At 41.0% G+C, this 24,206-nt stretch overlaps 1 protein-coding gene across 4 annotated transcripts in view; it reads left to right on the forward strand.

Moving 5' to 3' along the window:
* SNX24 (sorting nexin 24) overlaps positions 1-24,206 on the forward strand; it is a 159,588-nt gene that overhangs the window by 126,096 nt on the left and 9,286 nt on the right. For all 4 annotated transcript variants that reach the window (XR_001305311.2, XM_005652942.3, XM_003123872.6 and 1 more), the window contains exon 4: positions 23,672-23,766. Coding sequence is in view for 3 of the 4 variants with exons in the window: in XM_005652942.3 (XP_005652999.1) it covers positions 23,672-23,766 (95 nt within the window). In the remaining variant the exon portion in view is untranslated. The remainder of the gene's footprint in view (positions 1-23,671; positions 23,767-24,206) is intronic.

A 24,206-nucleotide genomic window follows, 5' to 3' on the forward strand; every position in this document is an offset into this window, starting at 1 on the left:
TTTTTTTGTTGTTTTGCATATTTTATTGATCAGAGTGGTAAATGAGCATCAAGCGTGCAAGAAGACGATGAATTGTTTACTTGCATAAAATAACCTTTCAATAAGGGAAGATGCATGGCTTACACTTTGGTTCTGTTCTGCGGCCCGAAGCAGATGGCATTCAGCTGCTATTGATTTGCTTCCATAGTTAAGGAGCAGCCTGCAACCCTGCATGCCCACTGCATTGTGAGAAGGGGTGTAGATTGGGGGACCAGAAGGGCAGCAAAAGAAGGACTGACTTGCCCTCCCTCAAATCCGAAGAACAAAAACATCTTTGGAAACCAGGAATATCTACTAAAACGGAAACTTGAATGAATGTAATCAGATGTATGCTGATGCTTTTAAAGAACATTTGTGGTCTTCACTTAGGCAGGTATCGTCCATGAATAACAAATAGAGCAATGATCACAGAATACTCATTTTAAGCATGTTATGTTTAAAGAAAACCGAATAAAAAATTTCTTCCTGCCTTTGGGGTAGAATGAAGTAATCTTCAGGTGCATCATGTACTGTCCACCGCTGAGCCTTTTGGCCTTAACCTAAATGTACACATGAGTTGTGCGGACAGCCTCCTCCTTATTTACAAGTTGTGTGATCTCCATTTACACACCCGTCCACCCATATCCTTTGTCAGCAGTCACCTTTGGTTTTAAAATGTCTTTCCATAATAGGTAGTTTATACAGATGTTGAGTGTATAAATAGTTTCTTTAAAGCCATGTCCAACGATGACTTTACATCGTGGCCTTTTTTTCCCCCCTTCCAGATGCATGAAATACTGGAAAACACCTGTCAAAAGCAATAGGAACAAATAGTAAATATATCAACATAATAAAACATGTCATTGTTATTCAGTAATACTCCTATTAGTCAAGCTTAGCTAAATAACTTACTATTTTTTTTACAATTTATAATTTTAAATATGAGTAGAATACTCTTAACAAAAATTGACAGTGAAACTGCTGGCCCATAATAACAGAACGCTGAAGACCCTACTTCACTGGGTTCTGTGTGATAGATAAACTGTTACTATCCGTGGTGGTTCTAAAAGCATTTTCCTATTATTCTTTATAATGGAAACATTTTATTATAAGCTATTCCCTGTTAGAGGGGAGAGGCACAAGTTCGCTTCCCTGGGTTCAGAGTAAATGTTAGCCCTGTGTCTTCGCTCCCTCTACCCTGGCGATAAAGGTTTGGGGAGGTGTATTTAATTTAATCTGTAACAAAAAGCACTTGCCCTTCATGTTTCTTTCTCTTCTTCTAGTACCTAAGAACCCAACTGCCTTCTCAGACTTCTCACACAAGAGACAAGCTTTGAGCACAGGAGAGCTTTTTTTGTTTTTGTTATTGTTGAATTGATTTAAGTGTAGTTGACTTACAACATGCAGAAGGGCTTTATGGTGAAAGAAACGTTCTTCAAGTGCTGGCATGTTGAGTGGACATCGTACCCTGGTTGGCCATGACCGTGTTTTCCTTACTCTGTGTCCCTTCCAGTGCCTACTATGATGCAGACAACACTTCCTCAGCCCTTCTGTGAAACACAAGCTCTCATTTCCAAGGTAGGGAGAGATGGCTAGTTGGCATCGGGTTTATCAAACTCATCTCTTAAAACCTTCTCTTTCCTGCCGGCTGTGTATGGGGGCTCAGGACACGTCTGGGAAAGGAGAGTCAGCCCAGGGCCTCTGATATGGGCAGGGCTCATGCCTTATGACAACAAAAGAGCAGGGCTCATGCCTTATCACAAACAAAAGAGCAGTGCAGATGATGTAATAGGAGAGATTTTCGAATGTTTGGCAAAGTCAAGCTCCCAACACAGCCTGTGCATGGCAGTGTGTTGATTGTGGAAAAAAAAATTAAAACAAGATGAAGATTAGGATTTATGGACTCAGTTAGTTAGGCATAGTTATTGGAATCTACGTAAAATTCCTCATTTTGAACTTGTCCCGATTCAGGCAAAGTGTGTAATTTGGGCCAACTTAGTATGTTTTTAGCAGGTAGTTAGTATTTCTACCTGACATACAACTGTGTATGCAAAAAGTGGTATGTTTAATTAGTTTTTCATTAGAAAAAAAAAAATGTCCCCCCACTCCATTCTCTTGGCAACATCTAACACCAGGTGTCAGCCTTTTTTAACAATCTTTTTGCTGACCCAGGAAAAACTTGGTCAGCATCTTATAGTGTTTACTTAGCCAAATCATCGGACAGTCAGACTCTAGAAGGTCAACTACAGGAGCGTGAAAAGACAGAGAAGATATACTTTTTAATAGCTTTACTGAGATATAAACTACATATCACGAAATATACATAACATAAATGTGCAGTTATTTTAGGTAAACTTCTAGAGTTGAGTGACCATCAGTACAATCCAGTTTTAGAACATTTCTGTCACCCTCCAAATTTCTCTCATGCCCATCGAATCTTCTTTATTGCCTGCAAAGTTTGTGCAGCTATTATAAACTTGAAAAGGCAAATATATGTTAAGTTGGTGGTGCCTCTCTTATTTATTAATCTTTGAATTTCATTAATCTGCTTCAGGTTTGGACGGCAACTCATCCTTAGTGTAGACTCCCTTGAAAGATGATAGCAGTATCTTAAAATGTGGCTTTTAGAACCTGTACCCCCAGTCAGTCAAGAGAATAAAAGAGAAGGTCGAAAGTGGGGAAAAGGAAAGGCAGGAAGACAGGCATTTAGCTTGTTCTCTGTCTGCCCAAGTCATTCTCTTTGGTGCACACATTTGATTTCCAGGAAAGAATGGCTGATAAGTAATAGAAACCTCTGCTGCCTTAATTCCAGCCCTGATTCTCCAATAGCAGTGAATGCTACTGGGAAAGAGCGGGAAAACTTTCATTGTCAAGCACCTGCTGTGTTTCGAGGACATCCAGTGCTTCTGCATGTGTTAGAATTGAAGGAGCTGTTGTGTCATATCCCACTGCTCCCTAGTCCCCTGCGGAAGATTGCAGTCCCCTTTCTTTTGAACATTTCTTTTAGCACCTGTTTGATCATATTCCATCTAGCACGTAAAATGTATTTTGTAGCACATTACACTGCTTTATGAATTGCCAAATTTTACAATTATAGGCAACTTAAGTATTTTGCTTCTGGGGGGAAAAAAGACCTATGAGTCATCTAAAATGATAACTGATAACAGAGGCACTTCTCATGGAATACATTTTGTAGATATCGGAAGACGTAGCATACTGTCAGCAACTGGGAAAAAGATGTCAATGTTCAATAGATATTTATTGAGCATCTACTGTGGGAGCTGCCCGGAACAGAGCACATTATTCAACATAATCCTTGCCTTTGAGGAAGTGTGTTTGGCCATTCACTATCTAAGCAAATAACTACGAGTCGTATGTGTATTTGGAGAAGAAATGTGTATAGAAACACATGACTACTAAAGGGAGATCAATTTGGTTTTTTTATATGGATGGTTCACTTCGCTTTCAACAAGCATTTCAGTGGCCCAAAAACTTGGCATTAAATTTGAAAGTAGGAACAATAAAGGTTCAGTTTATCCACAGGAGAGTTTCTTGTATTCTCTACATTGGATAATAACCTAAGTATTTTCCTATTTATTGCATAGTACTATTTTGAAAACTATTAACTCTTTTTTAAAAGTATTTTCAGGAGTTCCCGTCGTGGCGCAGTGGTTAACGAATCCGACTAGGAACCATGAGGTTGCGGGTTCGGTCCCTGCCCTTGCTCAGTGGGTTAACGATCCGGCGTTGCCGTGAGCTGTGGTGTAGGTTGCAGACGCGGCTCGGATCCCGCGTTGCTGTGGCTCTGGCGTAGGCCGGTGGCTACAGCTCCGATTCAACCCCTGGCCTGGGAACCTCCATATGCCGTGGGAGCGGCCCAAGAAATAGCAACAACAGCAGCAACAACAACAACAGACAAAAAGACAAAAGACAAAAAAAAAAAAAAAAAAAAAAAAGTATTTTCAGTGATAGTAGTAATAGTGCTAATGATAATAGATGATAATCACTAGTTATTGATCTGCTCCTCCAAATAAAATTTTGAATATTTACTTCTAAATCTTGCCTGTCTGCTTCACTAAGATGTTGAGCAAATCAGAATATAGGAAGGTTCTGTTTTCAATGAGTAATATTTTCTTCTCCACACTTAAAGAATAATTACTGTAGTCCCAAAGGCAGAAGTAAATTAAATTCAAATCTAGTCTCTTTTTTTTTTTGCCTTTTTCTAGGGCCACACCCACGGCATATGGACATTCCCAGGCTAGGGGTCTAATCGGAGCTACAGCTGCTGGCCTACACCACCAGGGCCACAGCAATGCGGGATCTGAGCCACATCTCTGACCTATACCACAGCTCACGGCAATGCTGGATCTTCAAGCCACTGAGCGAGGCCAGGGATCAAATCACAACCTCATGGTTCCTAGTGGAATTTGTTAACCACTGAGCCATGATGGGAACTCCCATATCTAGTCTTAATAAGGATTTAAAGTGAACTCTCCTGACTTTTTTGCAAGTGCAGTAATTTAGGTTGTATTTTGATTGTTCGTTAACTTCTGTTTCATTCTTTTTTTCTCTTAAATATTATTTAAATTTTGCATATCTTATTGACTTTTGCATAATTAAAGGGCCTCTTATAGTTTTACTTCTCTTTTGCTCTTTGCCTGACTTAAGTCACTTGTGATTTTTTTAAGCATTACTGTGTGTTTGGCTCTACCCAATACCATATACATAAAGTTTAAACAATTTTCCTTAGATTCTGTTCATCTTCAAGTCAGAGCCATCTGAGTCACTGATCCAAGCAGACTTTCAGACTTACTCATCAAGATTCTTTAAATACAAGCAGCAACGTAGTGAGCTATTACTTTAAAACGATGACTGTATTGCCTCTGTTTTTATTTATCGTGAAGCTGGTATACTTTAAAAGGTGTACCTTTGGGTTTACTAAATATTCTTATTAATCGTGGTAGCCATTCATCAAATTAATAACAGAAGGCTACCGAAAAATCATTGAGATCCATTTGTTTGGTATTGCATCAGCATCACTTTTTTCCAGAGTATCTCTCTTCATGTTAATTAGTGAAGAAATGCCTATTCTACCAAAAACAGGTTTACTGGTAGAGAGATATAGATCCATCACCCTTCTCACTGCAGCCTGTTCCTACCTTACACGTATGTGGTCATCACAGCAATCTGTTGAGAGTCTTAGCTTGAGAGGTAGTTTTTCCCTGAAAATATAAGTTGTCAATTAGTTTTTAAGTATGCCAACATCTTGGTGTGTATTTTAAGAGCAGCTACTGCAGAGCAAAAAAAAAAAAAAAAAAAAAAAAAAAAATTGCATTTAAAAATTGTTTACTTCAATTTATCAGACTTCTTTCATCTCTTCACAAATAACACCGTTATTGGAGCTGGGAATATCTAAGTGTAAAGAAGCTCCTAAAAGATGAGAGCATTAACCCCAAGTGCACTGAATTCCCTGACCGTCTTGCATTCTTCTCTCAGACTTGAAGTGGGCACCTGCTGTTTAATGTAATTAGTTTCAAAGGGAATGTCAGATCTGTCCTCAGGAGTTTACTCTGACCCAAAAACCATCATAAGAAAATATCAGTAAGACAAAACAAGAAAAGTTATCACAGTTGGGAAGCTTCTCCTCACTGCGTTATTCATTATTCGGGAGCATGTTTTAGAAGAGTCCTGTTTGCTGTCTGGCTTAGTTATTTTCTAGTTGCAAAATTGTGCCCAAGCCAAAATTGCTCTAGCAAGTAGCTATTATTCCTTTTCTAAAAATGAAGACATGGTGGGCTGTGTAAAAAATTAGAAAAATTAGAAAACGTGAAATTTTAATAATAGTTTTTAATGCTTCTTATGATAATAAGATTTTTAAATTAAAGACAAATTAAGCTTGTTAATTTTCAGCCTATTCCTTCCATTCAAAAGTGTCCTGAACTAGGCCAGTTCCAGTTTCCCCTTTTATCCTTGTTGATGTTCAGCTATGAGCTGTAATAAAGGGGTTGAAAAGAGTCTCATTTGAGTAGCAGGATATGTCTGACAGCAAATGGCAGCATGATGGTTCTGTTTGGTTTATTTTCTCCAATACTTAGATGAGAAGTTGCTTATTTTGTGAGTCATTTATAGCCACGTCATGTAGCCCCGTGGCCCTCTTTGTTTATTTCCCTCTGTCACCCTCCTTGGTTGAGTCTTCTGAGATATGCAGCCACATCTTGGCTGAGCTCCAGAGCCTATGGGAGGGGCTCTGGCACCCCTTGTTGCCAGAGGGTAGAGGGGGAGCAGCTGACCTTTGAAGGACCAGAAGGTTATTAAAGAAGGAACCACAGGTACCCCTCAGGGAAATGGTGCAGCTGGGAAGTAGCTCAAGACCTGGATGCTCGGTTCACCCACCTCAGGATGCAAACTGTCTGCCTTGGAGGTTCTGGGCTTGATGCTGATAACAGCTAGTCATTTAAGTTCCCAGAATTAGTTCTCCCATAAAATGCCCTTGATCTTATCTACCTCAAGGGTGGTGGAGAGAATTAAGTGACCTGGCATATGTGAATCCATTTGGCAAACATAAAATATTATACCGATATTAGATATTACTGTTTTTCTTAGCAAATCCCTTGTTCAATTTCCTACCCTTTAAATTCTTGGGACAACATTCTGTCACAACTGAGCCTCAACTACTTTTGGTAAAATATTTGCAGGGGTGATACTTGTTGTCTCCCAAAACATAACCTTCCATCAGAGACTTTAGTTATAAAGTTTTGCGTTTATACTAAACCAAAATTTGCCTCCTCATTGTTTGCTGTGTTGAGTTCTGCCTCTGGAATAACCCTCCCATGTTCAAAGCACTGTTTTGGATGCAGAGGTAAAGGGTGAATGAGGCAGACTCCGTCCTGTCATCTTGGAGCTGGACTTGAAGGGACAAAAGCCAATTAAACTTACAAATGAAATGATTGCAAGTGTAATAAAGGAGACAGAAAAATAAGGGAGCAAGAAAGATTATCAGGGGCTGAGAGCAAGTGCTTGAGTCAGAGTAGTCAGGGAGGGTACCTCTGAGGCAACATTTAGACTCAGACCTAAGACCAAGGAAAGTGAACCGTGTCGAGCACGTCTAAGGCTAAGGGAACAGCACGTGCAGAGGCTGTGGGAGGAAGGAGCACGGGCCCTTTGTGGCTCTGAAGACCACCTGGCCGCAGCTTTATGCAAGTGGGAGAGGAGCTCCAGATGATGCTGACTGTATGCTGGATATGGAGGGTGAGGGGAAGGAAACTCAGCTTTGGCAGCTGGGTAGGTGATGCTAATTTGCTGAGGTGAAGATGTGGTGGAGCAGAGGGTGGCAGTTTTGTTTTTAAGGAAAGAGCAATTTTCGCATTTTGAGTTGAAGGTATCGATCAGAAATTCAAGTGGAGATGTTAAATACATATTTAGTTCTACAAGTCTGGAACCCAGAAGAGAGTTCCAACCTGGAGATGTGAATTTGCATCTCATTAGCATAAAGGTGTTAAAACTTAGGGCAGTTGCTCTGTCCAGTTAGGACTAAGAGTACAGGGAGAAAAGACGGCACTGGCTACGCCTTGAAAAATCCCAGCATTTTGAGATCAGGTTTGGGGAAAGGAAGAGGCAGGAAGGGAAAGTGAAAATGAGATAGGAGGAAACCAGAAGCTTTGCAGAAACAGCTGAGATTTCAGGAAGTGGGAGAGGGGTTGTTTGGCCGAGTGCTGGCTGCTCAGAAGTTGAGTAGAGTGAGACAGAAGTGGCCGTCGAATCTGGCAACATGAAAGCGATCTGTGACCTTGACAAGCTGAAAATGGTGGGAGCCAAAGCCATTTTTGTAGAGGTTAGAGTAATGGATCAACCGGAGGTTAGAAAGGGAGACAGCATCTATAAAACTTTTTCCATGAAAAGAAGCAGAGAAATAAGCTGTGTTCTCTGAGGGATATTTTTGGTTTATTTTTGTCCTGTGAGATACTGGAGCATGTTTATATGTTGATAGGAATGATTCAGCAGAGGTGACAGAAAGATGGAAGGAAGGAAGGAAGGATGGATGGATGGAATTAGATAGTGAATAGGCAGAGGAGAGAAGGTTGTAAATACGTATTTAAGAAAGTCAAAGGGTATAAAGAAAGGCATTGGCCTCTGAGAGGAGGAGGAGCATGTCCTCCATTTCAGTAGAGGGAGGAAGAGACGATGAGAGGATGATAAAGGGTAACGTAGGTAGCGTGGGATGAGGGGAGGTGCGGGACGTCAAGTCTCGTGGCTTCTGTTCTCACTGAAGTGGGAAGAGTGATTCTCAGCAGACAGGGAGGGCGGGGGAAGGGACATTCAAAGAGAAGAGGAGAAGGTACGATATGGGTGATGGCCGTTCCTTTGGAGCAGTGGTTCTCAAGGTGTGGTTTTTGCACCAGCAGCAGCAGCATCACCTGGGAACTTGGGAACTTCTCTGAAATTGAGATTCTGAGAAGACCCCACCTCAGACCCACCTGGATCAGAAACTTGGGAGGTGGAACCCAGCCATGTGTGTTTCAGCAAGCCCCATAGGTGATTCTCACTGTTCCAGAGAATATTTTGTAGATAAGAGCTTGAATTTAAAGTGAAACCAGTTTCTTCGTGCTGGGTAGTTTTCTCCCAGTGTTTAGTAGCTGGGATAGATTGTGGCTAAGAGATGCCAGGACTCAAGCAGAACTGTGAGGTTTGAGTACAACTGAAGGAGGGGGCTTGGAGGCATTTCGAGGATCTGATTATGATGGTTGATCATGGAATCTTGAGTGGGACAAGAAGAATAAAAAAGTCAGAGAGGGCTGATGGAAGTGAGAAATCTCCAGGTCAGTGGTTTGGCAGTTGCACTGAGAGAAGGACTCTGTATAGCCTGGCTAGGTCATGTCTGAGCTTACTGGTGCACAGCGATAGTGCTTTGAAGATCTGACTAAATCAGTTCTTTGTAACAGAAATCCAACAACAAATACTTTGACCTGTATGCATCCATTAAGAGGCCAGGGAGTTATAAGATAGTTGGATCATATATAAAGTACAAGCTTAAAAAAAAAATTAGGAGTTCCCGTCCTGGTGCAGCGGAAACACTCCAACTAGGAACCATGAGGTTGCAGGTTCGATCCCTGGCCCCACTCAGTGGGTTAAGGCTCCGGCATTGCCATGAGCTGTGGTGTAGGTTGCAGACACGGCTCAAATCTGGTGTTGCTGTGGCTCTGACGTAGGCCAGCAGCTGTAGTTGCGATTAGACCTCTAGCCTGGGAACCTCCATGTGCGGCTCTAAAAAGACAAAAGACAAAAAAAAAAAAAAAAAATTAACAATGACCCAAGTAAAACCATACACAAAATGTGTACTTTCTTTAAATTTGCTATGTAAATTACTCGGCTTCTGTGATAGATTGTTTTTGTTCATCTTAAACTACTACTACTATTAAGAATAATAAGTAGTAGTATTTATTAGCTCTTTACAGTACAGCATGCTGGGCTGTAGAAATTGTAGCAGTGTCTTTATAGGCATGAGTCTTATTTCATCATGACGACAACATCTGAAGTAGATCGTGTTGACCTCGTGGAAGCGTGGAGGATCTAAGTAACTCGCCTCTGATTAATTTCAAACAGTTTGAGTGACTAAATGTTGAGAAGTGCCTACAATTCTTGTGAACTGAAACAACCTACCTGCTGTCTTTCAGCAACTATAAAATAAGGTGTCCCTTTCCCTTGATCAGTGGCTACCTCCAGGTGATGACACCCAGCGGAGCCTGGGGGAAACATACACGAGAAAGATTTGTTTGAAGAAAATAGGAACATGCCAGTCTTCTTTCCCTGGGCACTTCCCTGGCTCCCTCCCCAGGGCACAGCGGGGCCAGCCTGGGTGTAAGGGTGGTTGAAGGGATCACTCCCTGAGATGGTTGGTCCAGCCAGATGGCCTGGTTAGTGTATCGGCCCAACAAGGTGTCCAGGTTGTACGTGGATCCCTCTGTTGTATCTGTACCCTGCATTTCTACTGCACCTCTGCCTGGCCCCAGTGGTGCTGGGCTCCTCAGGCACACATGACTATGTCCCAGGAGCAGCCATGAATGGGGAGCAAAAAAGAACCCAAAAATGTTAGCTTTGGACACCAAAGGGATGTCTTCCAGCTGCTGCTGCTTCTCCTCCTCCCCTCCTGCAACTCCCTTCCCCCCCTCTTCATCCCCCCTCCTCCTCATCCAAAAATACATTAGTGTTTTACCCGCAAACTTTGCTAAAATCTACAAGATGTGAAACTTCTGCTTGAAAATATGTGCTGTCATTTTAACTCACTAGAGTATTTGTGTAAACCTTTGCTGTCTCCCTTTAATTGCTCTTAATAGAAAGCTATTAAAAAATCATAAAATTTGTGATTAAAAAGACCTGTTAGTGTAGAATTGTATTTTCTTCCCCCAGCCAATGCTAAATTATTCCCTCTGGCTCATTCTACAGTGATTTGGACAATCCTTTGTAAAATAAGTTTAATGATACACTTTCCATTTCCATAGGGATGCTGTCTATGATTTCTTTAATAGACCCAATTTGGTAGGATATTTTTCTAGATAATCAGCATACATTTTTCTTTGTTTAGTCTCATCTCATTACCTCTGTGCTTGATTTCTTTACTATTTGATAGTGTGTGTTCTTGGCACCTGCTGTGTTAGGCAGACAAGTTTTTCATGTATTGGTCCTTCTCTTGCTTTTTACAGACAATGTGTAAGGTGTGTGTGAACGTAATTACTTTTTCATTTTTTTATAGACTGTGCTTGATGTTGTGAACTTTTTTAAAGTAGTAAGGCAAAAAGAGCAGGGTTAGTCTGTCCACCCGCCCACCCTTCCTTCTTTCCTTCTTTTCACCCTTCTTTTCCTCCTTCCTTCTTTCCGCTCTTGCTAAAGTATTCTACCCAGTACTCAAGTAGTAAATTAAAGGTAAAGTAGCAGAGTTGGGTTTTTTTTCTTTTCTTTTCTCTCTTTGTTAAAGTGCTCTACCCTTACTCTGCTCTTTGGGCCAAAAATAGGACTTCATGTTCTACAGAGGCAAGAAGTCTCTATCAGGAGGGGTTTGTGTTCTGCCACAGCTAACAGTCCAGATAAAATGACTTCAGTAAAATCGGGATTTCTCTTTCTCAGGCATATTATTTTCTCAAGCATTACCAGTGGCGGGTAATTGTGGATTTTGTTTTAGTAGCTCCAGATGATGAGAGATTGCATTCTCTTGGATTCTTTTGGCCTTTCCCTCATGATCACAAGAGAACAGATGAACTCAGAGACCATGCTCATGTTCCAGGCAAGAGGAGAGAAGAACAGGGAGGAGAAATGAGCAAAAAAAAATAAGGGCCAGCGAAGCCTCATCATTCACTCTTAGGGAAGTTTTTGGGTCTTTCCCAGCCAATGACTTCCCTCGACATCTTAGTGGCCAGGTCTTTATCACGTGACAAAGGAATCTGGGCAGTGTTGGGGTGAATGTTCTTCCCGTGATTTTTTTTGTTGTTCGTGTTTGCTTTTTATATTTATACCTTGGCACCTTGCCATACCCCCAGCAAAATCAGTTTTCCATTAATAAGGAAGAGGAGGAGACCAGATCTTGGCTAGGAAACTGTCAGTCTGTGTCACAGCCTCCAGTGGCAGAAGGCAGGCAGAGAATTCATGTGTTTCTGCTTAAGTGTGCAGCAGCTTCCCATGCAGTCATTCTCGGTGTACTTCCTGGGAAACCTGGGAGGCTGCCAGAAAAAGGCTGGTATAATCTGGAACGCCTCAGGAGAGGGTCCATGTTCATTGTTGAGGGTACATCCCTTAGGGAAATCTATAATTTAACTTCACGTTATGTATGGGAGGACTTATTTCAGCATTAGTTTTGGGAGAAGAGTTTTCCATGGACTCACCCAGCAGGCTCATCCTCGTATGTGCTGTGCAGTGACTAGCAGCCATGTACACAAGTCCACTATTATCTCTTGTGCTGTTGTGTCCCATCTCCCTTGGTGTAGTCCCTTTGGGCTACCGTTAACCCACCTGTGTATTTTATGTGAACAATTTCATTGACTGCATTTTTTTTGTTACAGCCAAGAGGTCAAGGGCCCCTTTCTCACTTTCTTTATTATTTCCTTTATAGTTTGTTTTTTAACTTTAGACCTATGAACCATCTCCACAAGGGCCAGTTTTTGCTTTTGGTACATTTCTCTGAGGACTTGCCATTGCATCTTGGAATAAAGCTCTACCTCACACCCCAGCTGCTCTCCACTCACTGTTACCACTGAATACTGTGCGTGATGCACTTTGCTCATTCGCGATTCTTAAATTCAAATAAAATGTTAGTTGCATAACTTCAGCATTTAAACAGGAGACTCAGTGCAGTGCTTTTAAGTGAACAAATAGGAAATATTGTCAGCGGTCTTCATTTTTAAAAAAAGATGCTTACCTGGTACAGTGTGACTTAGCTGCAGTGCAGTGAAAATGTAGATGCCTTGGAAGACCTTACCGATGGAAACTACACCTTTTGAAACTCAGCTGTGCCAGAGCTGTGTCAGTGTACAGTATGTAAAAAAAGAGAGTGCTAAGTAAACCAGAGGATGGAACATGATGGCGCATAATGTGAGAAAAAGAACGTGTGTGTGTATATATATGTGTCTGTGCGTGTATATGTGTGTGTGTGTGTGTGTGTGTATATATATGTCTGGGTCACTTTGCTGTACAGCCGGAATTGACAGAGCATTGTACATCAACTGTAATAAAATTTGAAAAAAAAAATAAAATTAAAAAAAAATAAACCAGAGAAATAAAGTAGGTAGTTGGGAGAATGTCTAAGGGATTTAAGAGAGCAAATTGATTTTTAAGCACCTTAAACACTTTAAAAATATCAATTCCTCAACACACATAGGCTATGCTAATTGTACATCTTTCATTAAAAACCAGTCTCCTGAGGCTCTCTCTCTAGGCAACATCTTACAAGCCCCCTTCTGATGACCAGTTCTTCTTTAAAGTAAAAAGACGACTCTTCCATAACCATATTCTGTGATTTATATTTCACTTGGTGTCTTATTACATTATTTGAATTATTAAATCAGTTTTGGTTTGCTTTGTGAATACATGGCTCCATTCACATGTTAGTCTGCTGATCTAAGTTTTGACTTACAGGTAAGTAGGTAGCTTATAGTTGCTTTGGGAATTTTTTTCATACTGGATGATCGAGAAAATGCCTCATCAATATCTGTTGTTATCTATAATGTGTAACTGAGACACATTGTTCTTCAACATATATGTAGGTAATTTAAATGGATCACAAATGCATAAAATGTGGCTTTAAAATATTTTATCCAGTCAAAAAAGAATTGAGTTGGTCAGATGTTGTCAGATTGGTTTGGAAATGTTATGAGGTCATATCCTTTGGTTTTTGCTTTGGTTTTATCTTGAGGTGTTTTTTGGTTTTGTTTTTTTTTAATATGGGACAGAAATTAATGGAATTTATACTTGCAAGAATTAGTTGAGATGTTAAGAAAAATTTTAAATGCAAAGAAAATTAGGACTGTCTTTTAAGGGAGCTCTTTTCAGTGGTTCTCTTTAAGTTATCTGTGGGATAAATTCAATTTATACATAGTGTAGGAAAATATATACTGGAAAAGATAAAGGATTACGATAAAATTGACTAGGAAGAGAACTAAACTGTGTAGCTCAGTGCTGATGTGCATGCAGTAAATGTCAGTATTTATGGACTGAATAAATGACTCAGATAATAGATACATCAGTAGATGAGTAGTTTTAGAGCTAGAGACCTAAGTTCCAATCCTGCCCGTCCCCTTCATTTTAAGAAACCTTGCACAAGTGACTTAGCCTGTCTGAGCCTTAAATTCCTCATACGCCAAATGCAGATAATGATAATACTCCACAGTATCTTGAAAATTAAATAAGACAACGAGCCCAACACAGACTAGGGATTAATTATGATTGTTGCTAGAAACCATATGAAAACTGCTGTATGTGGTAGGTTAAAATTGTTGAAAGTTAAAATGATTCAATCCAGTATTTATCATCCCATCACTTAAAATGATTCTGTTATTTCACACACACACAAAATGATAGCTTAGTTCAAACTGAGGATCTGAGGAAAGTTTTGTGTGTGTGTGTGTGTGTCTTTTTGCTATTTCTTGGGCCGCTCCCACGGCATATGGAGGTTCCCAGGCTAGGGGTCGAATCGCAGCTGTAGCCACAGGCCTACGCCAGAGCCACAGCAACGCAGGATCCAAGCTGAGTCTGCAACCTACACCACAGCTCACGGCAACGCCAGATCGTTAACCCACTGAGCAAGGGCAGGGACCGAACCCACAACCTCATGGTTCCTAGTCGGATTCGTTAACCATTGCGCACGACGGGAACTCCCCCCCCTCCTTTTTTTTTTTTTTTTTGAGAAAAGTTTTTTTAATGGAGGTAACACTTAGCTAAGACTTGAACGATAAGTAGAAGTTGGCCATTGAGAAAAGGTGGGAAGGGCATTTTCTAAAAATAGAGCTGTACCCTAGTAAAAGGATAAGAAAGGCTAAGGTAGACTATTTCAATAGTATCGTTTGGATAAATTGGGCCTTACTGGCTATTATAAACTCTTTTTGCACTGTAGTCAGATTAGTAGTTTATTGGCCTAGGACTATATATCCTTAATGAAAAACTGAGCATAATTCTTCAATGTATGCTTGTTTAGTAATGTTATATACATGCACTAGTATCAATCCACATGTGAAAAATTAGAAAAGTTAGGGTTCCCATCATGGCTCAGTGAGTTAAGGACCCAATATTGCCTACATGAAGATGCTGTTTTGATCCCTGGCCTCGCTCAATGGATTAAGGATCCAGCATTGCCACAGGCTTGCTATGTTGGTCACAGATGTGGCTCAGAGCCGGTGTTGCCCTGACTGCAGCTCCATTTTGACCCCTGGCCTGGTAACTTCCATATGCCACAGATGCAGCCATAAAAAAGGGAAAACAATTTAGAAAATATAGATTTGTTTATTTATTTTTATTTTTTATTATTTTGATCTATTTTTAAAATACACAAATAGAAATTCTAGCATTTGTTTCTCTGAATCACAGTTAAGGATCTTGTTGAATTCCCCACACGTGTCTAACCCACTTTGAAACCACTAGCCTCTGAAAATCTGTTGAACACAGACAATTTTTCCTAATGCTTCCAAACCATGTTTCATGTGAGTGTAGGGTTTATATCTTTGATATCTGCATGGTCTCATGACTCCAGTCTAGAAAATGAATGGATCATTTCCCAAAGGTGACTGCGTTCCTAAGATCCCATTTAGGGATCTGTTTCCTGGGAAGCAGAACCACGCAGGGAAGACACACCTTGAACCTGGCCTAGTCTTTCCTACAGATAAAGCCCTGCAGAAGATGAGCTCAAGAACCAAAACTACAAAACACAGAAAAAAATAAACAGCTGGGAGTGAGTCCACAGACTCAAAAACAGGATCAAATCCAAGAAGCTCAAGTAAAAGGACTATTTAATGGAAACCCAAAAATTTAAATGTCTAAAATAAGTGAAGCCATCAGAAAAGATTATGGACCTAAGAAAAGCACACAGGCTGATTTGAAAAGGAGCCAGATATGAAATGAAAGTCAAAGTTAATTCAGTGGCTTGACCAAGAAGCCATTTGGAGACAGCCAAGGAGAGGCCGTAAGCTGTGGTTGCTGGATCTGAGGAGCACCACTGCCGCTCCAGTTGTGGTCAAAATAACAAGGCAGATCATGGCACGTATACCTAGCTCCCTCATTTACCACCCACCTCGGCAACATCCCTTGGTGGCCCGCAGATCCGGAGGAGAAAGAGCAAAATCCTTCACATGACCCCAGAAGCCTCCGCCCCACCTCTTCAGCTCGGACTCTTCCACTTTATTGCTTGGTTTCTTGATTTTCCAAGGCACAGCCACACTGCCTTCCGGTTTTTCTCACGCCACGCTTCCACCTCCCATAGGCCTTTGCACACTGTGCTTTGAATAGTGCATCGTGCTGTGCGTCTGACACACCCCACTCCATTTACCCTGTTAGCTCATTCATTTCCCAGCCCAGGGATCAGTTTCCCAGGGCATCTTTGGGTAATACCCCCATGGGTTAATAGGGTGCTTAAAGAAATGAGCTACTTCCCTTCCAGGTACTTATTTCACTTTGGATTCTCATATTCATCACCGTGATTATTTGAACACCATCCATCTTCGCCACTAAACTGTGGGCTTGGGAGGGCAGGACCATGTTAGTTTGGCTATAACCATCATGCCAGTACTTAGTACGTGGTAAACAGATATCTTTTTTATGAATTAGATATTTCAGAAACAAACAGAACATAAATCTTGATCTTAAAATTGTCCAAAAGATGATTGGTTTTCCAGTTGCTCTTGTTCCGTGGTTGGTTTTATCTTTTTAGCCGTATTATCAGAAATTAGGTTTCTTCTGTCAAATCTTCCTTAAGCCACGTCACGTTGTTCCTTTTGCACAGATTCTTTACTGTTTTTAAATAGGTCCTTGTCAGCACTCAGCTTACAGTGCAGGTCCTCAGATTTCTTGTGCAACAGTCTATAAAGCCCTGTGAAATGATAGCAGATGTCTGTTTGAATCTATGAATAGTGCAGTTTCCACCAGACGGAGAAGAGGCACATTTTGGGAATGGTGGCACACACAGAGAAGGCTGCGTGGTGCAGTGGGTTCTTCCAGACACATCTGATTTTGATTTTTTTTAGGTGGTCATGAGCCTTCTTAGATCCATTTACTGGCTGACTTTTTCAAAAGCGTTCCTTCGGTTAACCTTACCGCGGTTCATTTTGTGAAATTGTGAGCAAATGCTGGGGAGCCGGCAAGTGGAGGCCTGGGGACAGCAGAGCCTGTGTTCCCAGAGGACAGGGACACTGCCGCCCACTTAGTGCAGTGAGGAGGTATTGATTTTTCCCCCTCTCTGTTCTTAGCCATGTCCCTGAAGCAGGTATGGTGCAAAGCATCTTTGGGGAAGAGAGGGAAAACTGTCATGAACTTTGTCACCCCAGCTCTCGGACAGTGCCCACCAAACAAGATGGAACAGGAAGAGATTTTCCAGGGCTCTTGGAAAGCTCCCAACTTAGTTCAGCACCCTGGCTTTTGTGACAGAGAGGTTCCTTGAAGTCTGTAACGCATGTTGATAGACAGTGGGAAGAAATGTGATGGTTTTTTTTTTTTTTTTAATGTTTTGAAAAGAGGATAAAGGATCAAATCAGTGAAAACAACACAGCTTTGTGCAGTGATCTTGGAAGGTTAGCAAAATGCTCTTGTCCAAGTTTTCAGCAAGATGTTCCGTTCCTGTTATAATTGGCTGCTGGGTAGGTTTGGACCTAACTAGAATGCCAGCGTTCGATTTCACCGTGTCCTCAGTGGAGATGTGTCACCGTTTATGCTCGCCTTAGTGACAATTTTCTAAAATGGAAACTCGTGGGAAATCATTACAGTGTTTATATGTCTCCCTTGTCGGACGGCGTTATCCTGTGATATTTTACCAGTGTTTTCCGCTGCATGATGGCATCTAGCGAAGGTTAAGGCAGACCAGGTCCCTCTGTAATTTTGTGACTGCATTTTACTTAGTGAAGAAGAAAAGATAACTGACAATTAAGTATTTGGGATGTCACAGAAAGAACATGTGCAACTAATCAATGGTATCCTTTGGGAACATGATTTTATAAAGCTGATAAGGTAGAAACATCGGGATTTTGTGATTTGTGTTACATGATGATAATTGCACCTTTTCAATAAAAGAGCTATTTCTCCTGGAGTAAACATAGAGCTTGCAGAGGATGCTGGTTGCAGTGCTTTTGTTTTCTGCCCCCTTTAGGCAGTGTTTTGGTAGATATTTTCATAGAGGTTTTTTCCCCCATTCTTCTTTTAGAGTGCTATTTCTGAAAGAATAATCTGCTTTAAAATAGGAAAGTCATTTATTCTTCTGCATTGAGTAACATTGTTGTAAAGAATAATAATTTTTGCTTCTTACAAAGTACACGCAGTTGCTCTTTTTTTTTTTGTCTTTTTGTCTTGTTGTTGTTGTTGTTGTTGCTGTTGCTATTTCTTGGGCCGCTCCCGCAGCATATGGAGGTTCCCAGGCTAGGGGTTGAATCGGAGCTGTAGCCACTGGCCTACGCCAGAGCCACAGCAACGCGGGATCCGAGCCGCGTCTGCAACCTACACCACAGCTCACGGCAACGCCGGATCGTTAACCCACTGGGCAAGGGCAGGGACCGAACCCGCAACCTCATGGTTCCTAGTCGGATTCGTTAACCACTGCGCCATGACGGGAACTCCGCAGTTGCTCATTTTAACGTTGATCAGAGTTGAATGTAGTCATAGAAAGAGTCTGTTACATAATGTATCACACACTCATTATAGTTCTTTGATGTAACTCCGTTTCCTTGAGCACTTCATAGCAACATGATTTTTACTCTATGTACTTCCTAAGTGGTGAATTGCATAGATTCTTCACTGTAATTTTCCGTTAATTCTGTTGCATCTCCAGTCGGCCTGTGTATGAAAGAGCAACTAACAGACGTTCAGGGAGTTCCCGTTGTGGCTCAGCGGTTAGAGAGCCCGACTAGCATCCATGAGGACGAGGTTTGATCCGTGGCCTCCCTCAGTGGGTTAAGGATCCGGTGTTGCCAGGAGCTGTGGTGTAGGTCGCAGACGTGGCTCGAATCCCAAGTTGCTGTGGCTCTGGCATAGGTTGGCGGGTATAGCTCTGATTGGACCCCTAGGCCGGGAACCTCTATATTTCATGGGTGTGGCCCTAAAAAAAGACAAAAAGACCAAAAAATAAAATAAAAGACGTTCAGAACCCACATGTTTAGAAGCTCTTATGATGCCTACGCTTTCCATATATGAGCCACTTTTCCTAGTTTTGTTGCACAGACTTCAGCTAGAAATAGATCCCTTCTCTGCTGGTTTGGACAGTGGTTTCTTCTTATTCCATCACCTCTGAAAACGATTACCCTTCTCAACAGAATGGTTAGTTAACTTGAAGACCACTCTCGTTGTTCCTCCACTGCTTCATTCCATACTTGGTACCCACGGTTGAGTGGCCTCTTCTTATGGAAACGATTTTGAATCTTTTAGTCATTGTCATTGCTTGCCTCCAGCTCTTCCTTAGCTTATTCTTATTGCCCTTTCTCTAGGGGTTAAATAACATTGCATTAACTGGAGTGAAAGGATTGCTCAGCTCATTTTACACTCTGTGGAAGCAGAATTTTCTCACTGACCTAACATTGCGACCAATAACACTTGTACATAGGCACCTGCTCTCCAGCTCGCATCTGAGTAATTCATAGTAGTTGACTCAGTATTTAAACCTGTTCAATTGAATGGGATTTATTTCCAACTTGTTACATTCATTTTGAATTCTGATGTTTTACAGTGTAAATTACCTACCCAGACATGAATCCCAACCTGCCTCCAGTGTCAGGACTCTTCCATGAGTTACCCTTAATTGGCTAGATAGCACTGGGTCTGGGACCCAGCAGTTCAAAATGCCCCTCTCATAACAGGTGTACTGTGTTAGGGCTTCATCACTGTACCCTGCAGAAGTAGAGTTTAAACCTTAATTTCCCTCCTTCTTTGCTAACTTTGGAAACTTTCAACAGCACGGCTTATTGAATTCTAGAGTTACACATAGAAGATGCAGAAGCCATAAATATGAGCCGCTTTCTAAATCTGGTACAGCAGTAGATTGTGGTTTTTTCAGAAAAAAATCCTTCACCAGGGTAGCCTCTCAGCCAGACGAGTCTTTTCAGGCACAGCCCAGAGCTGAAAGCACTCATGAATTCTAACAACCCAGCAGCACACAGCCCAGCGGCGTTCTAATTGACAAAGAGGTAGAAAAGTGAAACAAGAAAGCTAGCATGTCCTTCAGGAAGCTGGCATCCAGCACAGGCTCAGCAGTGCCTCAGGCTCCAGGCCAAATGAAAAGTGTGCCCAACAGGGTTGCTGCCACACAGGACCTGCACGTGTGCATCCTTGGCTGGGCTGGCAAGGGCCTGTGAATCCCCTGCCACTGGCAGCACAGTTATCTACGTATGCATATTTTCAGAAAGCAAGATTCTCAGCTTTCATCATGTTCAAAGGGAACTATAAATTGTAGAGGACTGAGAGGCTCTATTAGACGGACAGTGATCCAAACCTCCAAAACCGGTAAAACAAGTTGTTGAGAATTGATAAGAGCGAAAAAATTCACAGGAAACAGAATTTGTGTTTGATGAATGTTAAGTGCATGCCTGAAACTCTTGGAGATATCATCTAATCCTCACAGTAACCTTTAAAGTAGACGGAGGAGATATTCAAACCCAGGTCTTGCTTTCAAGCCGCATATTCATGCTGCACCACGTTGCCTCTTTAAAGAGTGAAAATGACTAAGCATTAAAGATTAATCAAAAATAAAGATAAGCAAGCTAAAGCAACATGGAAATATAATTTGGTATTCAAAATATATGTATTATATATAATTTACCTAATATATACATTATATATATTTATCTTAAATTATATATATATATATGTTATCTATTGAATTGGTTGGGTGATTTAGACCAGACTGGGGTCCCAAGCATGTGGGATGGTCCAGGGTACAGCTTCAAGAAGCAGTGGTTCTTCTTGAGCAGAAGCTTTTCAAAAAAACCAAAGAAGATTTGAGTGAAAGTCATGAGGCCCCACGTCACTGATGGGTCTTTCATCGCATGAGGTCATGTGTTTCTGAACAAAAAGCTTTGCTTGAACTAATTTAATTTCTCTTTTGCAACTCTGTACTGACTAGTGATAGTCATTTCACTTGTGCATTTTCCATTGAATTAGGTAAATTTCACTCTATTCCACTCTATCTCGGATTGGGCTTAATATTAAGTATTTCCTTACAAGCCTCCTTGGCAGAGTTTAGGAAGTATTTCCTCCACATTACTGAATGCTTAAGTAACCCACCTCCTCCCCAGTGTTGCTTTCTTGTAACTGGAAACCCTGAAATCCATATCGGTCATTGTTTTTCTAGAAAATAGCATTTGAGAATATATAATGAGCACATAATAAAAATGCTCACTGATTTTTGAAGTTTTCTGTTTTCTTTTTTTCCCAGGATAGCTGACCTAAAACAGTGTGATCATCTCTTTGGGGCACTGTCTGGGGAGGCTGAGCAGGATTAATTCCCATCCTGGTGTTGCCGTGTAAACAGCTTTTTGCCTGTCTTTTGTCATTAATGATCATGCTGTAGATGTAGCCAGTGCATTGTAAGCCAATCTGTCAAGGCAAATAAACAATTCACCTTGTTAAAATTCCCTAAATCTTGCATTAATAAAACGAAAGTAACCCCCTGAACACTCAAGAGATGTCTTCCTCCATACTGCAGTGATGGATGACATGTCTAAAGATCCTGGAAATTAAGTAGTTCAGGCCATTAAAAGTGTCCCACACTTGTTATTGATTTAATTTATTTTAAAAGGTGGGGGTGGAGATAAGAATGGTTGTTACCCCCTCCCCTATTTTATTTTTAATGTGAAAGCTACCACTTGTTCACATAATTAAAACTATTGCCTGGATGAACAGCTCTGTGTTTGTTACAACATTAAGCCTTATTATTCACATCTTAAACAAATATCTAAAATCATGGTAACTCATAGCAAAAATTCCTTGGGATTTCATGCTTATCATGATTCCTAGAACCTTTGAGTTCTGGGCACCGAAATAATGACCTCTGGGCACCCCCAGAATGTCCTCAGATAAAGATTTAGATGAAAGTCAGATGAATTGAAGGAAATGAACTGAAATAGTAATGGATGCATACCTCTGGAGAGAGGCGGGTTTTTTTTCTCTCTGCTGAATTTTTCATTTTTCTACTTTATAATCAAGAAAAGGCTAACATTTTAGATGGATGGGTGGGTAAATGGACGGATAGGAGAGCATTTAGAGAGGATGGAGTTTCTCAGTTCTCTATCACCGTAGTCTAAGGCAAGTGTAAGTTGTGTGTGTATGTGTGTGTGTTCTTGTTTAGCACTAAGTTTTTCCACCAGCCCACACTTTTCTGGACCCTCTTATTCACTGCCATATTCCCAAGGCCAAATATAATAGGTGCTCAGTAAATATTTGTTTAGTGAATAAAGCCTTACCCGACATACCTTTATTATCCTCTCTTTTTAATTGCTTAAGCTTCAGTGGGTTCAGTGGGCTGTGTAAAGAATAGGAAGAGCTCTAGACAAGGGTAGCTCGCCAGATGACCCCTCTCCAGGGCAGGAAGGTTGAGTACTTGTGTGATACAGCGATCAGCCTGCTGGGACTGGTGAGCTCTGTAGTAGCTCATTCCATTTATACATCCTGAACTGGGTAACAGAATTCCAAACCCCAGGAGAAATCGGGCAGCTCAGGATATAAATTACGGCTAAAAACAATCCATTATATAGAATTAGGTGTATACAAGATTCACACAATGTAACCTTTCTTTTGTCATTTGTTTTGTACGTTTCGCATCACCTTGTATAGCTATTCCTGATCAGCTGTATGAATGACATTTCCCATCGATTCTCATTGTTTTTTAAACAATGTGTGCTTATTAAGGGAGCCAGAGGCCGTGCTAGATCATAAAAATGACACAAGAATAGTTGTATTAATTTCAGAAATTATTGCACAATGTCTGATGTTTTTTCCTTGGTCTTTGTCAAAAAGAAAGGGAAGAGCAAATGTGCAATCTTTCAAAAATAAATATATATAAAAATGCCCTCTCAGAGTTCTTTTTTAGATTTCTCTTTGAAATTGCATAATTTGGATATCTGAGATGAGAACTGACATGGTTATGCCATTATGCAGCTATTTAGCGGAGCTGCCTAAATGGAAAGAACTCTATAGATTTTTTTTCAGTATATGCACTGATTTACACTTAGTGGTAAAGTTGTTACTGACCCTTTAAGTGGAGCTGTCCAAATAGCAATAAATGTCAGTTGATCCTATCGCTGAAACAGGTGAGAGCTGAAGGATCTTGACTAAATCTTCCAGTTAAAAAAGCCCATGTACAGCATTTCTTCAACAGTAAACTAGCCGTCTCTTGTAGACACACACACACACACACACACACACACACACACAAGCAACCACTTTATCAGTCAATAAGGAAAATGATGTAACTATCTTAGTAGTATTGTTGACGTTCCCAGCTTTTTGAAATACTCACTCTGGGAGTTCCTCTGGGGTGCACTGTGTCAGTGATCTAGTGCATTGTCGCTGCTGTGGTGCTAGTGATTCCTGGCTCAGGAACTTCCACATGCCTCAGGCAGGACATAGCAAAAAAAAAAAAAAAAAAAAGTCTAAAATACTCACTTTGGGTGGATTAGAACCTCCATGAAGGCAGGAACTGTATCTGCCTGGTGCCTGGCTGTCTTGCCCCCTCGACAGCATCTGAAGTATAGTAAATGCTCCATAAATACTGATTGAGTGAAAGCATGTATAAAATGGAGTGTTTGCTGACTCACAATGACTTATGTGTTGGCCTGAATTCTTGGTGGGTGAGGTGGGGACCACCACTCTCATTTTGCTTCTGAGTAATAACGCTGTGAGAATTTTGATGGATGATTATGACTTTTTGAAATAGTTTATGTGATTGATTGCCACGCAAACTTCACTTTCTAATTGTTTTCTACTTTCACAGGCTGTCATTCTAGAAAATGAAGAACTCCCCAAACTGTTTCTTGATTTCCTAAACGTGCGACATTTGCCCTCTCTACCAAAGGCAGAGAGTTGTGGGTAAGAGTTTTTCTTTGCCTCTTGGGCATGTATCTTAAATAACTTTGCAGTCACCTTTGGGCCTCACCAATAATGCAGGTGGTGCCAGCAGGGCCAGCCTGGCCACACCCATTCTTTTCAAGGCTTGGGACAGCACTAGCTCGCCCCCTGCCTGTAGTCACGGGAATTTCTCCTCAGTCCTTGGCCCCATATTGTGGTCCAGGTTTAGACTTGAAGAACTGACTTTTTAAATGATGCTATTATAGGGAATGATGTTACATGATGGGAGTTATGAATCCAGATAGCCTATTTAGGGACTAATAGGTTTATTTATGGATGCTCAAGCAAAGTCTTTATCCCCTCGACATGTTTATTCATGTAATTTTAAAGCTGCAAATGATCTTAGAGATGATTTTACCCAATGCCCTTCATTTTAGCGTTGAGCAAACTGAGATAGAAGA

This window comes from Sus scrofa, chromosome 2, assembly GCF_000003025.6.
Source record: "Sus scrofa isolate TJ Tabasco breed Duroc chromosome 2, Sscrofa11.1, whole genome shotgun sequence".
In the NCBI taxonomy this organism is placed as follows: Eukaryota; Metazoa; Chordata; class Mammalia; order Artiodactyla; family Suidae; genus Sus; species Sus scrofa.